The following is a 17,285-nucleotide window of genomic DNA, read 5'->3' on the forward strand; positions in this document are numbered from 1 at the left end:
CTCTTGAGTCCTTAATCTTCAACATTGAAGTGCCTCATTGAGGACCTGGATAATTTATCCAGTTTTTCTGGACTAAAAGGGGGAAAGGGAAAGGAGGATACCTGGTGAGTTGTAAAACTGAATGCCTTCAACTGAAATGTGTCTTCTGCAACCAAATTATGGTAAGTGTGCTATTTTATGGATTGGGTCTATAAAAGATACAAACTTTAAATTGAAATTTGGTCTCCAATTTAAATGGTTGCATCACCGCTTGGTGTGGCAACTGCTTGGCATCTGACCGCAGGGCAGCACGTACACCACCGGTGTAGCACGTACACCACCGGTGCCAAGGTTCCTGCCGTCCAGGACGTCTATACCAGGCGGTGTCAGAGGAAGGCCCTAAAATTGTCAAAGACTCCAGTCACCCAAGTCATAGACTGTTGCATGGCTTAAAATGTGTATGCGGAACAAAAAATATAAACGGAACATGCAATAATTTACAGGAAATCAGTCAATTTAAATAAATTCATTAGGCCCTAATCTATTGGAATTTGCTTCTTGATATGCCACACCTGTCAGGTGGATGGATTATCTTGGCAAAGGAGAAATGCTCACTAATAGGGATGTAAATACATTTGTGCAAAACCATTTTACATGTTGCGTTTATATTTTTTGTTCAGTAAAGCATAAATCATTAAAATGTATCAGTTTTACAATTACAATAACAGGGGAGATTATGATATTCAAAAGTGACTCCAAAATTTAAACAATATATTAGTCACCACTGATTTATGTTGGGCACAACATAATCTGAAACATGCTAGGAATATGGGACCAAATACTAAAATTTTTACTTCTTTAATATACACATATGTTCATTTGTCCCAAAACTTTTGGGTCCCTAAAATGGGGGGACTATGTACCATAAGTGTTGTAATTTCTAAACGGTTAACCGTTCTCCCTCTCTCCCATAATTAACCCAAGAAATAACCCCTTGGAGAATGAGAGAAGTTGAGGAAAGGAGAAAGACAGGTGAGATCAGGTAGCAGTTCAAAGAGACTAACAAATTAGAGATTTTGCTCTGCTATTCTTGTGGTCAGTGAATCTACCAAATAATCCACCTCACAGACCAGCATTGAAACAATTGCATAATCAGATACACACAGTCAAGGCGAAAGATACATGGACCAGCGGGAAATCACAGCCTCAACCCTAGATTTCAAGTTTCTCTTGCAGATGCTCCAACTATGTTTGAGCCATCAGAATCACATAGCATACAGCAAAGACAAGAGTTGAATAGAAGTAGGGGGATGAGGAGGAAGAGGATGAGGAGAAAGGAGGAATAATATGAAGAGAAGAAGGATAAGAAGGAGGAGGAAGATGAGGAGGAGGAAGAGGAGGAAGAAGAAGAGGAGTAGGAGGATGAGGAGGAAGAAGAGGAAGAAGAAGATGAGGGGAAGAAGGATGAGGAGGAGGAGGAAGAGAAGGATGAGGAGGATGATGAAGAGTAGTAGTACAGGTGGAGAAGGAGGAAGAGTATGAGGAGGTAGAGGAGGTGGAGGAGAAGGGGAGGATGTGGAAAAGGATGAGGAGGATGTGGGGGAGGAGGGGGAAGAGGATGAGGAAGAGGAGAACGCTGAGGAAGAAGTGGAAGATGAGGAAGAAGATAAGGAAGATGACGAAGAGAAGGAGGAAGAGGAGGAGGAATAGTAGAACAGTGTCCTGACTTTGATCTCTGTATCGTCCCTGAACCAGCGGAGGTCGGCAGCAGGCGGCTCGGAGCTGTGGGGTCATGCATACTCTAACCCCTGACCTCTAACCTCTGACCTACTGACCTATGAAGGGTAGTAACAGCAGTAGATGTCTGTGTCCTGACCTTTGATCTCCTTCTCGTTCCTGAACCAGCGGAGGTCGGCAGCAGGCTTGGAACCGTGGGTCATGCAGGTCAGAGTGATCTCATCTCCCTCCAGGGCAGGCTTGGTCAAACCGTCTATCTCTGGTTTCTCTGGCACTCCTACAGGACCGGGGGGGGGAATTACACATGTTAAAACGCGATACAACACACATGGTCGCTGTCTGTGCATTAGTGCATTCATCTTCAGATAGCTAGGTGGGACAACCACATATCACAGTCATAGTCAGTACATTCATCTACAGATAGCTAGGTGAGACAACCACATATCACAGTCAGTACATTCATCTCCAGATAGCTAGGTGGGACAACCACATATCACAGTCATAGTCAGTACATTCATCTACAGATAGCTAGGTGAGACAACCACATATCACAGTCATAGTCAGTACATTCATCTACAGATATCTAGGTGAGACAACCACATATCACAGTCATAGTCAGTACATTCATCTACAGATAGCTAGGTGAGACAACCACATATCACAGTCATAGTCAGTACATTCATCTACAGATATCTAGGTGAGACAACCACATATCACAGTCATAGTCAGTACATTCATCTACAGATAGCTAGGAGAGACAACCACATATCACAGTCAGTACATTCATCTACAGATAGCTAGGTGGGACAACCACATATCACAGTCAGTACATTCATCTACATATAGCTAGGAGAGACAACCACATATCACAGTCACAGTCAGTACATTCATCTACAGATAGCTAGGTGGGACAACCACATATCACAGTCATAGTCAGTACATTCATCTACAGATAGCTAGGTGGGACAACCACATATCACAGTCATAGTCAGTACATTCATCTACAGATAGCTAGGTGAGACAACCACATATCACAGTCATAGTCAGTACATTCATCTTCAGATAGCTAGGTGGGACAACCACATATCACAGTCATACTCAGTACATTCATCTTCAGATAGCTAGGTACAAGTGCAGGAAAAGTGTATGTTCCTTTTTTCCCCTTTTGGGGGGGGATTGATACTCTTTGAACAGCTTTCAGATGTTTTCAGAAGATGTTTTCAGAAGATTGTCAGGGACTCGACAGAAAATAGTTTTGACTGGGCTGAGAGGGAGCCTATGTATGGCAGAGGTATTATCATAAACCTGGCCTAGTGCTGCATGCTCAGAGTGTGTCGGGGAGGAGGACAGGAAAAACACTGAGATGAACCTGGAACCATCATCTGAACAGACGAGGGTAGACAGTGTAAAGTGTGTGTGTGTTTGTGATCCGTCATCTGAACAGACAGGAAAAGGAAGAGGATGGATAGAGCTTTAAAGGGTAGAAGATAAAGATTAACACTCACACATAACGACAACTGAACTTTGACTGAGTACCTCTGACGATGCCAACCATCCCTGTGTGTGTCTGAGGCTTCTGCAGAAGGTGTTTGTTATTTAATATAAAAAAACAAACATTTTAAGTGAAATATTAGCTTTTATCTGAAGCCTATAAGACAGGAAATTCAAAAGATAATTTGACCTGTGCACCAACAAGGCTTTTCAACATCAGCAGCTCGACTACTACTAGAGAAATGTAAATGTATTGATCAAATGACACATTTCCATACAAAATTATTTCTAGTCTGTCTGTAACTGATACACTTGTCTCCTGTACATTTCCAGGTGTAGCCAGCCTACCTGTCTCCTGTACATTTCCAGGTGTAGCCAGCCTACCTGACTCCTGTACATTTCCAGGTGTAGCCAGCCTACCTGTCTCCTGTACATTTCCAGGTGTAGCCAGCCAAAAATAAAAATAAAATGTTTACCTTTATCTAACAAGGCAAGTCAGTTAAAGAAGAAATGATTTATCAAAAAGAAAGGAGAACCAAGGTACTCTTCATATAATGAATTAAAACGTCTTTATTTGTATGGAATCAAAGTTGCACTCCCTGATGAAGGTCATGCATACGAAACGCGTCTGATTAAAAAAGAAACCGTTGTTTCCATTGAACATGCCTTACAAATAAAGGCATTTTAATAAGTTATATGAAGAGTGCCTCGGTCCTCTTTTTCTTTTTAATGACCAATCTACCCCTTTTACCTAAGAGCCCCTTCTGTCCACCAACACCTACTGTTGTGTACCTTAGTAGCGCTTCCCTTCCTCCTCTTTCCTTCTACAAGTTCTTATTTACAATGAGGCCCACTTCTTATTTGTTTTTCTTTTCCTGAATTTATTAGCACTTAAACTCTGTATGTATTTCTTACTGGGGTTGTTTCTTATTTTGAGTGGCAGCCTATGGGTACATGTTTTTATAAACGTATCATTTGAAATGGATAATGTACCTGCAACCCTCCCAACAACACCACCATTTAAAAAATAAATAAAAATAAAATATTCTTTGGAAATTTCAGTACTTCAGCGTAACGTTTCCTCGTGGTTCTATTTCAAGTCATGTTCTCAGATTGTTCTTGGCTCGTCTCTCCCGAGTCCGTACGGGAAGCTGCAGTGATGGGACAAGACTGTAACTACCAATTGGGTATCACGAAAAATATATCACGAAAAAGGGGTAAAAAAATAAACTATTATTTATGTTCTCAGAGCGTTAATAAAATCTTGCAGGAAACACATTAAGGAACCAGAGTAAAACCTTCTCACAACCTCCTTACAACCTAAAAAAAACCTTCCCAGAACAGACAACAATTTCTCTTCTGCTCTCAGAATGTTTAAAAACATTCAATTTTATGAGCTTCGTTCACAAAGCCACAAAAAGTTCCAAGAACTTTGAAGGAAACAAGTGTGCCAGCTGGCTAGCTACACCCCTTTACTGCTATAACAGCCTCCACTCTTCTGGGAAGGCTTTCCACTAGATGTTGGAACATTGCTGCTATAACAGCCTCCACTCTTCTGGGAAGGCTTTCCACTAGATGTTGAAACATTGCTGCTATAACAGCCTCCGCTCTTCTGGGAAGGCTTCCCACTAGATGTAGGAACATTGCTGCTATAACAGCCTCCACTCTTCTGGGAAGGCTTTCCACTAGATGTTGGAACATTGCTGCTATAACAGCCTCCACTCTTCTGGGAAGGCTTTCCACTAGATGTTGGAACATTGCTGTGGGGACTTGCTTCCATTCAGCCACAAGCATTAGTGAGGTCGGGAACTGATGATGGGCTATAAGGCCTGGCTCACAGTCGGCTTTCCAATTCATCCCAAAGGTGTTCGATGGGATTGAGGTCAGGGCTCTGTGCAGGCCAGTAGAGTTTTTCCACAGTGATCTGGACAAACCATTTCTGTACGGACAAAGCTTTGTGCACGGCGGGAATTGTCATACTGAAACAGATAAGGGCCGTTGTCACGCCCTGGCCATAGAGAGGCTTTTAATCTCTATTTTGGTTAGGCCAGGGTGTGACTAGGGTGAGTCCTTACTCCATCCACTCCATTCACCGTGCAGTGCACGGTTAGAAGGGATGCTTAGAGAGAACGTTCTACCTGTCTCAGCTAAAGTAGGGTGGGAAATACTCAGTAGGCTCTCTACTCACCAGATATGGATAATTTTGGAGTGGGGATACGTCCACCCAGCAACACTTCGTTCTCCACCCCCTCCATAGCCCCCAATGCAATACACTGTAATTGACTGTACATGGGATATATATTGACTTGTAGAGTCATTTTCTCTCTTTTTTTATCTCTACAAGCCCATATGTATTCCACGTACAGTCTATACTGAACAAAAAATATTAACGCAACATGCAATAATTTCAATGAATTTACAGTCAATTGAAATAAATCCATTAGGCTCTAATCTATGGATTTCGTATGACTGGGCAGGGAAGCAGCCATAGGTGGGCCTGGGAGGCCATAGCTCCATCCACTTGGGAGCCCAGCCATTCAGAGTGAGTTTCTTCCACACAAAAGGGCTTTATTTTAACCAGAAATAGAGTTTCATCAGGTGGCTTAGACGATCCCGTAGTTGAAGAATCCGGATGGGCTGGCGTAGTTACATGTGGTCTGCGGTTGTGCCGCTGGTTGGACGTAATTCTCTAAAACGACGTTGGATGCGGCTTATGATAGAGAAATGAACATTCAATTCTCTGGCAACATTTCTGGTGGACATTCCTGAAGTCAGCATGCCAATTGCACGCTCCCTCAAAACTTGAGACATCTGTGGCATTGTGGCATTGTGTTGTGTGACAAAACTACACTTTTTAGTGGTCATTTATTGTCCTCAGCACAAGGTGTACCTGTGTAATGATCATGCTGTTACATCAGCTTCTTGATATGCCTGTCAGGTGGAAGGATTATCTTGGCAAAGGAGAAATGCTCACTAACAGGGATGTAAGAAATGTGTGCACAACATTTGAGAGAAATAAGCTTTTTGTGCGTATGGAACATTTCTGGGATATTTTATTTCAGCTCATGAAACATGGGACCACATGTTGTGTTTATATTTTTGTTCAGTATATTGCAGTATATTGCACTGGGCGCTATAGAGGGGGTAGAGACTGAAGTGCTGCTGAGTATGTGCCTCCATTAGATACCCTACTGATTATTTCCCACTTTAGCTGAGACAAGTAGACAGGTAGAAACATTTTCTCTACAGCCCAATATTCTCAACATACCAATAATGTCAACATTATATTTTCTATGCTATTACATTTTTTTCTTATTGGTTCCATATTTGGATTTATAAATTACACATTGCATTTTCTTGTTGTCACAAAAAAAAAAAATGGCCGTTGATTATTAAAGTTCCATATCTTTTGAATGAGTTATCCACATTGCAACGTGGGCTTTTATTTTGAAGGTTTCCTCATTAACAAACGGACGTGACATCATCGTTTGGGATGCTGTCAGAATAATAGTCCGGTCCTGGACAAGATTGACACATTTTCATTAGGGTTTTATTTACTGCAGTGTCTAGTAATTGTCCAAACGCATGGCCACTTTATCTTTATCTTATCTTATCTTATCTATTATATTTACCTTATCTTTATTGCTATATAATTTTCACAAATGCCTTACTCTACATTATTCCCAAACATTCTATGAAAGTATGAAAAAGTGCTCGCTTGTTAGAAAATGTAAAATAAAAAGGCATCATATTCTTCCTGGGAGTGTACAGTATATGAACAGATTTTTATACGATTTCATGTTGCTATAACGCTGTCCGTTCCACTTTCACTCAGAAATAAATGTTTGGTGTATTGCACAGGAAGTTGGTGGCATCTTAATTGGGGAAGGCGTTTTTGTGGTAATATCTGGAGCGGAATAAGTGGAATGTGTATGAGCATGTGTAACAGTATAACTTTAGTCCGTCCCATCGCCCAGACCCGGGCGCGAACCAGGGACCCTCTGCACACATCAACAACAGTCACCCACGAAGCATCGTTACACATCGCTCCACAAAAGCCGCGGCTCTTGCAGAGCAAGGGGAACCACTACTTCAAGGTCTCAAAGCGAGTGACGTCACCGTTTGAAACGCTATTAGCGCGCACCACTGCTAACTAGCTAGCCATTTCACATGTACACTGTACTGCACAGCGTGTTGTTTCTTAGCAGTTTGTTGTTGAGTGGTGGCTGATCTTGGTCGAGGAGATGTAGGAAGCTGGCAGTGTTTGTGTTGCCATAGCTACGCCAAGCTATCTCCACTATGGAGTGGCTAGTTCCAATGTGGCGTGGCTAGCTTGGGTTGGGTAATGCAGAGTTACTAGGCATTTCCCACAAAGTTCTGTGTTGACTTTGAACTTATCAAGCTAGCTAGCTATGTTTTATGGAATATATCATCAACATTGCATGGGAGTGCACAAATGTTCACATCCCTGTCTGGGTTTCAGCTAGCCAGCTAGCTATATAACTGGCATTAGGGCGTAAGCTAGCTAGCTAGCTAACTTTTGTGAAATGGGTCGGTCAGCTGTTGTCTGACTCTAGCTATTTAGCCTCTCCTAAGTCATCTGTGTAAAAAAATCTAGCTAGCTTTCTTTGCCTGTTGTTAGCTAGCTAGCGCTCATCTGAGTGGTGTTAGCTAGCAAGCTGCTGGAGTTTGTACAAGACGAGAGTTTGGATACGTCAAGAACATAGTACAGCTTGATTTCCAATCCGCTGCTCACTTTAAATGAGACTGTGATCGGTGATACTAATTCTGTCCATCTTGTAATTAAATAGCTTATTTACTTTCCTTACTTTTTTTATGTAAAAAATAGCAGATCATTTTTGGGGTTTATTAAATCAACACCTTTCAAAAAAAAATCAAACGGAAGTTGATGGCCTTAATCGACGACACGACAGTGGTAGGCCTGATCACCAACAATGGTGAGACAGCCTATAGGGAGGAGGGTCAGAGACCTGACCGTGTGGTGCCAGGACAACAACCTCTCCTTCAACGTGATCAAGTCAAAGAAGATGATTGTGGACTACAGGAAAAGGAGGACCGAGCACGCCCCTATTCTCATCGACCGGGCTGTAGTGGAGCAGGTTGAGAGCTTCAAATTCCTTGGTGTCCACATCACCAAAAAATATCATGGTCCAAACACACCAAGACAGTCATGAAGAGGGTACGACAATGCCTATTCCCCTTCAGGAGACTGGAAAGATTTGGCATGGGTCCTCAGATCCTCAAAAAAGTTCTACAGATGCACCATCGAGAGCATCCTGACTGGTTACATCACTGCCTGGTTTTGCAACTGCTCGTCCCCCGACCGCAAGGCACTACAGAGGGTAGTGTGTACAGCCCAGTACATCACTAGGGCCAAGCTTCCTGCAATCCAGGACCTCTACACCAGGCGGTGTCAGAGGAAGGCCCTAAAAATTGTCAAAGACTTCAGCCACCCTAGTCATAGATTGTTCTCTTTGCTACAGCACAGCAAGCGGTACCGGAGTGCAAATTCTAGGTCCAAAAGGCTTCTTAACAGCTTCTACCCACAAGCCATAAAAACTCAGTTTAACATTTAGCGTTGATGGTTCTAACTCTAATTTATTGTCGCATCTATAATGTCCTGTGAAAGTGTGTCCATGCGTTTATGTGTGTGTGCGTTCGCGTCCATGCTGTGTGTGTGTGTGCGTTCCAAGGTCAGTCTGAAGCTGATTGATTGATAGGTCTGCTGGTCGATAGTATTGATTGTTTCTTGCCTTGTGTTTCTGGTTCCTCTTGAGAGGGTAATTTAAGCCTTACATTGGCAGTTTGAAGTGACTCAAATCCATTTATTTTTGCATATCCGATTTGATTTTTCCTGCCAAAAAAAGCACATAGATACAGATATTTCAAACCACCTTCACACTTGGGACTTGTGTCTGAACGGTCAAATCTGATTTATTAGGTGGTTTTTAGACTTTTACTTTTACTCTGTTGATAGTTTGACAAGATCACGTTGTAGCTAACTAGCTTGTTATTTGTTTACAAACAAATGAGTGTATGTGTTAAAAGGCTAAACAGATAACTAGCTAGTTGACTGCTGTGGCTAGCTAGCTGACTGCCGTGGCTAGCTAGCTGACTGCTGTGGCTAGCTAGCTGACTGCCGTGGCTAGCTAGCTGACTGCCGTGGCTAGCTAGCTGACTGCCGTGGCTAGCTAGCTGACTGCCGTGGCTAGCTAGCTGACTGCCGTGGCTAGCTAGCTGACCGCTGTGGCTAGCTAGTTGACCGCTGTGGCTAGCTAGCTGACTGCTGTGGCTAGCTAGTTGACCGCTGTGGCTAGCTAGCTGACTGGGTTTAAAAGTTGGATCATCTTATCCTTTGAGGCTTTAAATGTGTTCTTACAGTATATGATTTTGAACATTCAAAGCAACTGGGAAATGTCCATGACAGGCATTTCTGTCAACTTAGCTTGTTGTATAACTTTTGAGTGATATGAAGCACGAGAACCACCTCCAATCAGCCTTCACCGCTGCTCACTGTCACGCCTTGACCTTAGAGATCCTTATTTATTCTCTATGTTTGGTTAGGTCAGGGTGTGACTAGGGTGGGCAATCTATGTTTTCTATTTCTTTGTTGGCCGGGTATGGTTCCCAATCAGAGGCAGCTGTCTATCATTGTCTCTGATTGGGGATCATACTTAGGCAGCCTTTTTTCCACCTTAGTTTGTGGGATCTTGTTTTTGTACTGTTGCTTTCCAGCCCTACAGAACTGTGCTTTTCATTTTGTATTTGTTGTTTTTTCGGTGTCGTCAATAAAAGAAAGATGTACGCCTACCACGCTGCACCTTGATCCGATCCTTCCACCAACGAACGTAACACCTGTCGCTACTGTTTTAAAACATTCACAAATCCGATTTGGTCACTTCTAACTTGCTGTCTGGACAGTCAACATTCCAAAACGTATTTGAAAAACAAAAAGTGTTAATGCCATTAATGCCTGCAGTGTGAACAAGGCTTTAACATGCTGCTGACGTCAACATCCCATCACAGGGATGTGTAAGTATGAATCAAATCAAATCAAATGTTATGAGTCACATGTGCCGAATACAACAGCTGTAGACCTTACAGTGAAATGCTGACTTACAAGACCTTAACCAACAATGCAGTTTTAAGAAAAAAAAAAAATAATAATAAATAAAAGTAACAAATAAGCAACAGTAAAATAACAATAGCGAGGCTATATATAGGGGTACCGGTACAGAGTCAATGTGGAGGCTATATACAGGGGATACCGGTACAGAGTCAATGTGGAGGCTATATACAGGGGTACCGGTACAGAGTCAATGTGGAGGCTATATACAGGGGGAACCGGTACAGAGTCAGTGTGCGGGGGGTACCGGTACAGAGTCAGTGTGCGGGGGGCACCGGTACAGAGTCAGTGTGCGGGGGGTACCGGTACAGAGTCAGTGTGCGGGGGGTACGGGTACAGAGTCAGTGTGCGGGGGGCACCGGTACAGAGTCAGTGTGCGGGGGGCACCGGTACAGAGTCAGTGTGCGGTGGGTACCGGTACAGAGTCAGTGTGCGGGGGGTACCGGTACAGAGTCAGTGTGCGGGGGGCACCGGTACAGAGTCAGTGTGCGGGGGGTACCGGTACAGAGTCAGTGTGCGGGGGGTACGGGTACAGAGTCAGTGTGCGGGGGGCACCGGTACAGAGTCAGTGTGCGGGGGGCACCGGTACAGAGTCAGTGTGCGGTGGGTACCGGTACAGAGTCAGTGTGCGGGGGGTACCGGTACAGAGTCAGTGTGCGGGGGGCACCGGTACAGAGTCAGTGTGCGGGGGGGTACCGGTACAGAGTCAGTGTGCGGGGGGGTACCGGTACAGAGTCAGTGTGCGGGGGGCACCGGTACAGAGTCAGTGTGCGGTGGGTACCGGTACAGAGTCAGTGTGCGGGGGGGTACCGGTACAGAGTCAGTGTGCGGGGGGTACCGGTACAGAGTCAGTGTGCGGGGGGCACCGGTACAGAGTCAGTGTGCGGTGGGTACCGGTACAGAGTCAGTGTGCGGTGGGTACCGGTACAGAGTCAGTGTGCGGTGGGTACCGGTACAGAGTCAGTGTGCGGTGGGTACCGGTACAGAGTCAGTGTGCGGTGGGTACCGGTACAGAGTCAGTGTGCGGGGGGTACCGGTACAGAGTCAGTGTGCGGTGGGTACCGGTACAGAGTCAGTGTGCGGTGGGCACCGGTACAGAGTCAGTGTTCGGTGGGTACCGGTACAGAGTCAGTGTGCGGTGGGCACCGGTACAGAGTCAGTGTGCGGGGGGTACCGGTACAGAGTCAGTGTGCGGGGGGTACCGGTACAGAGTCAGTGTGCGGGGGGTACCGGTACAGAGTCAGTGTGCGGGGGGTACCGGTACAGAGTCAGTGTGCGGGGGGTACCGGTACAGAGTCAGTGTGCGGGGGGCACCGGTTAGACAAAACAACATACGGACGTTAATGCGGAATGGCGGGAACAGAGCTGGGGGACAGATAGATATAGGGAAGGAAATAACACAGTAGAGTCCAGGTCCAAATGATCGCTGATGTGCGTGACAAGGGAAGCAGGTGTGCGTAATAACGGTGCAGAAGTGCGTAATGCTGGGGGAGCCCGGCGGCCTCGAGCGAGAGTGGAAGGAGAAAGGAAGCATTGTATTTACATGTAGGTAGACTATGCATAGATAATAACAGAGAGTAGCAGCAGCGTGAGTGTGCATGTGTGCGTTTAGTGTGTGTCGTTGAGACAAGAGGTGTGTGTCGTTGAGACAGAGGTGTGTGTCGTTGAGACATGAGGTGTGTGTCGTTGAGACAGAGGTGCTTGTCGTTGAGACATGAGGTGCGTGTCGTTAAGGCAGAGGTGCGTGTCGTTGAGACATGAGGTGTGTGTCGTTGAGACATGAGGTGTGTGTCGTTGAGACATGAGGTGTGTGTCGTTGAGACATGAGGTGTGTGTTGTTGAGACATGAGGTGTGTGTCGTTGAGACAGAGGTGCGTGTCGTTGAGACATGAGGTGTGTGTCGTTGAGACAGAGGTGTGTGTCGTTGAGACATGAGGTGTGTGTCGTTGAGACATGAGGTGTGTGTCGTTGAGACAGAGGTGCTTGTCGTTGAGACATGAGGTGTGTGTCGTTGAGACATGAGGTGTGTGTCGTTGAGACAGAGGTGTGTGTCGTTGAGACATGAGGTGTGTGTCGTTGAGACATGAGGTGTGTGTTGTTGAGACATGAGGTGTGTGTCGTTGAGACAGAGGTGCGTGTCGTTGAGACATGAGGTGTGTGTTGTTGAGACAGAGGTGTGTGTCGTTGAGACAGAGGTGCGTGTCGTTGAGACATGAGGTGTGTGTCGTTGAGACAGAGGTGTGTGTCGTTGAGACATGAGGTAAGTGTCGTTGAGACATGAGGTGTGTGTCGTTGAGACAGAGGTGCGTGTCGTTGAGACATGAGGTGTGTGTTGTTGAGACAGAGGTGTGTGTCGTTGAGACAGAGGTGCGTGTCGTTGAGACATGAGGTGTGTGTCGTTGAGACAGAGGTGTGTGTCGTTGAGACATGAGGTAAGTGTCGTTGAGACATGAGGTGTGTGTCGTTGAGACATGAGGTGCGTGTCGTTGAGACATGAGGTGTGTATGTAAATCATTGCTCAGGGGAAATGTGATGCTTCTTTGTAGCTGATGATAATACAGGACATCCAGTTACCAAGGGGGTACGTAGTCATCTTCTGCATTTAACCCCTCTGAATCAGAGAGATCCACCTACCAAGGGGGTACGTAGTCATCTTCTGCATTTAACCCCTCTGAATCAGAGAGATCCACCTACCAAGGGTGTACGTAGTCATCTTCTGCATTTAACCCCTTTGAATCAGAGAGATCCACCTACCAAGGGGGTACGTAGTCATCTTCTGCATTTAACCCCTCTGAATCAGAGAGATCCAGTTACCAAGGGGGTACGTAGTCCTCTTCTGCATTTAACCACTCTGAATCAGAGCGATCCACTTACCAAGGGGGTACGTAGTCATCTTCTGCATTTAACCCCTCTGAATCAGAGAGATCCACCTACCAAGGGGGTACGTAGTCATCTTCTGCATTTAACCCCTCTGAATCAGAGAGATCCACCTACCAAGGGTGTACGTAGTCATCTTCTGCATTTAACCCCTTTGAATCAGAGAGATCCACCTACCAAGGGGGTACGTAGTCATCTTCTGCATTTAACCCCTCTGAATCAGAGAGATCCAGTTACCAAGGGGGTACGTAGTCCTCTTCTGCATTTAACCACTCTGAATCAGAGCGATCCACTTACCAAGGGGGTACGTAGTCATCTTCTCCATTTAACCCCTCTGAATCAAAGAGATCCACTTACCAAGGGGGTACGTAGTCCTCTTCTGCATTTAACTGCTCTGAATCAGAGAGATCCACTTACCAAGGGGGTACGTAGTCATCTTCTCCATTTAACCCCTCTGAATCAGAGAGATCCACTTACCAAGGGGGTACGTAGTCATCTTCTCCATTTAACCCCTCTGAATCAGAGAGATCCACTTACCAAGGGGGTACGTAGTCATCTTCTCCATTTAACCCCTCTGAATCAGAGAGATCCACTTACCAAGGGGGTACGTAGTCATCTTCTCCATTTAACCCCTCTGAATCAGAGAGATCCACTTACCAAGGGGGTACGTAGTCCTCTTCTGCATTTAACCCCTCTGAATCAGAGAGATCCACTTACCAAGGGGGTACGTAGTCATCTTCTCCATTTAACCCCTCTGAATCAGAGAGATCCACTTACCAAGGGGGTACGTAGTCATCTTCTGCATTTAACCCGTCTGAATCAGAGAGATCCACTTACCAAGGGGGTACGTAGTCATCTTCTGCATTTAACCCCTCTGCACCAGAGAGATCAACTTACCAAGGGGGTACGTAGTCATCTTCTGCATTTAACCCCTCTGCATCAGAGAGATCCACTTACCAAGGGGGTACGTAGTCCTCTTCTGCATTTAACCCGTCTGAATCAGAGAGATCCACCGACCAAGGGTGTACGTAGTCATCTTCTGCATTTAACCCCTCTGCATCAGAGAGATCGGCACCCGGGGAGCTGGGGTTGTCGTTCGGGGTTAACTGCCTCGCTCAGGGGTAGAACGGCAAATCTTTTCCACCTTGTCATCTCAGGGACACTAATATTACTGGCCCTACGCTCTTAACTACAAGGCTACCTGGAGCTTTAAACACAGTGTGTGTGTGTTGTGTGTGTGTGTGTGTGTGTGTGTGTGTGTGTGTGTGTGTGTGTGTGGTGTGTGTGTGTGGTGTTTGTGTTTGTGTGTGTGTGTGTGTGTGTGTGTGTGTGTGTGTGTGTGTGTGTGGTGTGTGGTGTGTGGTGTGTGGTGTGTGGTGTGTGGTGTGTGTGTGTGTGTGTGTGTGTGTGTGTGTGTGTGTGTGTGCGGGTGGGTTTAATCAAAACTGATTTCAAAAGCTCCAGAAACCTTCACCGACTGTATTAATGAAAGGTAAATGTTGTTTTCTGAAAAGCTGTGTTTTTTGTACAGCTGTCAATTTGGCCTGGTGACATAACATATATAAAGCGGACCTTGAGCTGAATAGAATCAACAGTTGACTAGACTGAGTAGGATAATTACTGCTGTAAGGGGAAGTGTGGGTTGACTGAGTAGAGTATTACTGCTGTAAGGGGAAGTGTGGTTGACTGAGTAGAGTATTACTGCTGTTAGGGGAAGTGTGGGTTGACTGAGTAGAGTATTACTGCTGTAAGGGGAAGTGTGGGTTGACTGAGTAGAGTATTACTGCTGTAAGGGTTGACTGAGTAGAGTATTACTGCTGTAAGGGGAAGTGTGGGTTGACTGAGTAGAGTATTACTGCTGTAAGGGTTGACTGAGTAGAGTATTACTGCTGTAAGGGGAAGTGTGGGTTGATTGAGTAGAGTATTACTGCTGTAAGGGGAAGTGTGGGTTGACTGAGTAGAGTATTACTGCTGTAAGGAGAAGTGTGGGTTGACTGAGTAGAGTATTACTGCTGTTAGGGGAAGTGTGGGTTGACTGAGTAGAGTATTACTGCTGTAAGGGAGGACTGAGTAGAGTATTACTGCTGTAAGGGGAAGTGTGGGTTGACTGAGTAGAGTATTACTGCTGTAAGGGGAAGTGTGGGATGACTGAGTAGAGTATTACTGCTGTAAGGGGAAGTGTGGGTTGACTGAGTAGAGTATTACTGCTGTAAGGGGAAGTGTGGGATGACTGAGTAGAGTATTACTGCTGTAAGGGGAAGTGTGGTTGACTGAGTAGAGAATTACTGCTGTAAGGGGAAGTGTGGGTTGACTGAGTAGAGTATTACTGCTGTAAGGGTTGACTGAGTAGAGTATTACTGCTGTAAGGGGAAGTGTGGGTTGACTGAGTAGAGTATTTCTGCTGTTAGGGGAAGTGTGGTTGACTGAGTAGAGTATTACTGCTGTGAGGGTTGACTGAGTAGACTATTACTGCTGTAAGGGGAAGTGTGGGATGACTGAGTAGAGTATTGCTGCTGTTAGGGGAAGTGTGGGTTGACTGAGTAGAGTATTACTGCTGTAAGGGGAAGTGTGGGATGACTGAGTAGAGTATTACTTCTGTAAGGGGAAGTGTGGGATGACTGAGTAGAGTATTACTGCTGTAAGGGGAAGTGTGGTTGACTGAGTAGAGTATTACTGCTGTTAGGGGAAGTGTGGGTTGACTGAGTAGAGTATTACTGCTGTAAGGGGAAGTGTGGTTGACTGAGTAGAGTATTACTGCTGTAAGGAGAAGTGTGGTTGACTGAGTAGAGTATTACTGCTGTTAGGGGAAGTGTGGTTGACTGAGTAGAGTATTACTGCTGTTAGGGGAAGTGTGGGATGACTGAGTAGAGTATTACTGCTGTTAGGGTTGACTGAGTGGAGTATTACTGCTGTCAGGGGAAGTGTTGGATGACTGAGTAGAGTATTACTGCTGTAAGGGTTGACTGAGTAGAGTATTAATGCTGTAAGGGGAAGTGTGGAATAACTGAGTAGAGTATTACTGCTGTAAGGGTTGACTGAGTAGAGTATTACTGCTGTAAGGGGAAGTGTGGGTTGACTGAGTAGAGTATTACTGCTGTAAGGGGAAGTGTGGGTTGACTGAGTAGAGTATTACTGCTGTAAGGGGAAGTGTGGTTGACTGAGTAGAGTATTACTGCTGTAAGGGTTGACTGAGTAGAGTATTACTGCTGTAAGGGGAAGTGTGGGTTGACTGAGTAGAGTATTTCTGCTGTTAGGGGAAGTGTGGTTGACTGAGTAGAGTATTACTGCTGTGAGGTTTGACTGAGTAGACTATTACTGCTGTAAGGGGAAGTGTGGGATGACTGAGTAGAGTATTGCTGCTGTTAGGGGAAGTGTGGGTTGACTGAGTAGAGTATTACTGCTGTAAGGGGAAGTGTGGGATGACTGAGTAGAGTATTACTTCTGTAAGGGGAAGTGTGGGATGACTGAGTAGAGTATTACTGCTGTAAGGGGAAGTGTGGTTGACTGAGTAGAGTATTACTGCTGTTAGGGGAAGTGTGGGTTGACTGAGTAGAGTATTACTGCTGTAAGGGGAAGTGTGGTTGACTGAGTAGAGTATTACTGCTGTAAGGAGAAGTGTGGTTGACTGAGTAGAGTATTACTGCTGTTAGGGGAAGTGTGGTTGACTGAGTAGAGTATTACTGCTGTTAGGGGAAGTGTGGGATGACTGAGTAGAGTATTACTGCTGTTAGGGTTGACTGAGTGGAGTATTACTGCTGTCAGGGGAAGTGTTGGATGACTGAGTAGAGTATTACTGCTGTAAGGGTTGACTGAGTAGAGTATTACTGCTGTAAGGGGAAGTGTGGAATGACTGAGTAGAGTATTACTGCTGTAAGGGTTGACTGAGTAGAGTATTACTGCTGTAAGGGGAAGTGTGGTTGACTGAGTAGAGTATTACTGCTGTAAGGGGAAGTGTGGTTGACTGAGTAGAGTATTACTGCTGTAAGGGTTGACTGAGTAGAGTATTACTGCTGTAAGGGTTGACTGAGTAGAGTATTACTGCTGTTAGGGGAAG

At 45.3% G+C, this 17,285-nt stretch overlaps 1 protein-coding gene across 2 annotated transcripts in view; it reads right to left on the reverse strand.

The window, feature by feature from the left end:
- LOC129867902 (cell adhesion molecule 2-like) overlaps positions 1-17,285 on the reverse strand; it is a 172,294-nt gene that overhangs the window by 125,676 nt on the left and 29,333 nt on the right. For both annotated transcript variants that reach the window (XM_055941375.1, XM_055941374.1), the window contains exon 2: positions 1,856-1,993. In XM_055941375.1, the coding sequence (XP_055797350.1) occupies positions 1,856-1,993 (138 nt within the window). The remainder of the gene's footprint in view (positions 1-1,855; positions 1,994-17,285) is intronic.

The sequence above is a fragment of the Salvelinus fontinalis genome, chromosome 13, assembly GCF_029448725.1.
Source record: "Salvelinus fontinalis isolate EN_2023a chromosome 13, ASM2944872v1, whole genome shotgun sequence".
Taxonomy (NCBI): Eukaryota; Metazoa; Chordata; class Actinopteri; order Salmoniformes; family Salmonidae; genus Salvelinus; species Salvelinus fontinalis.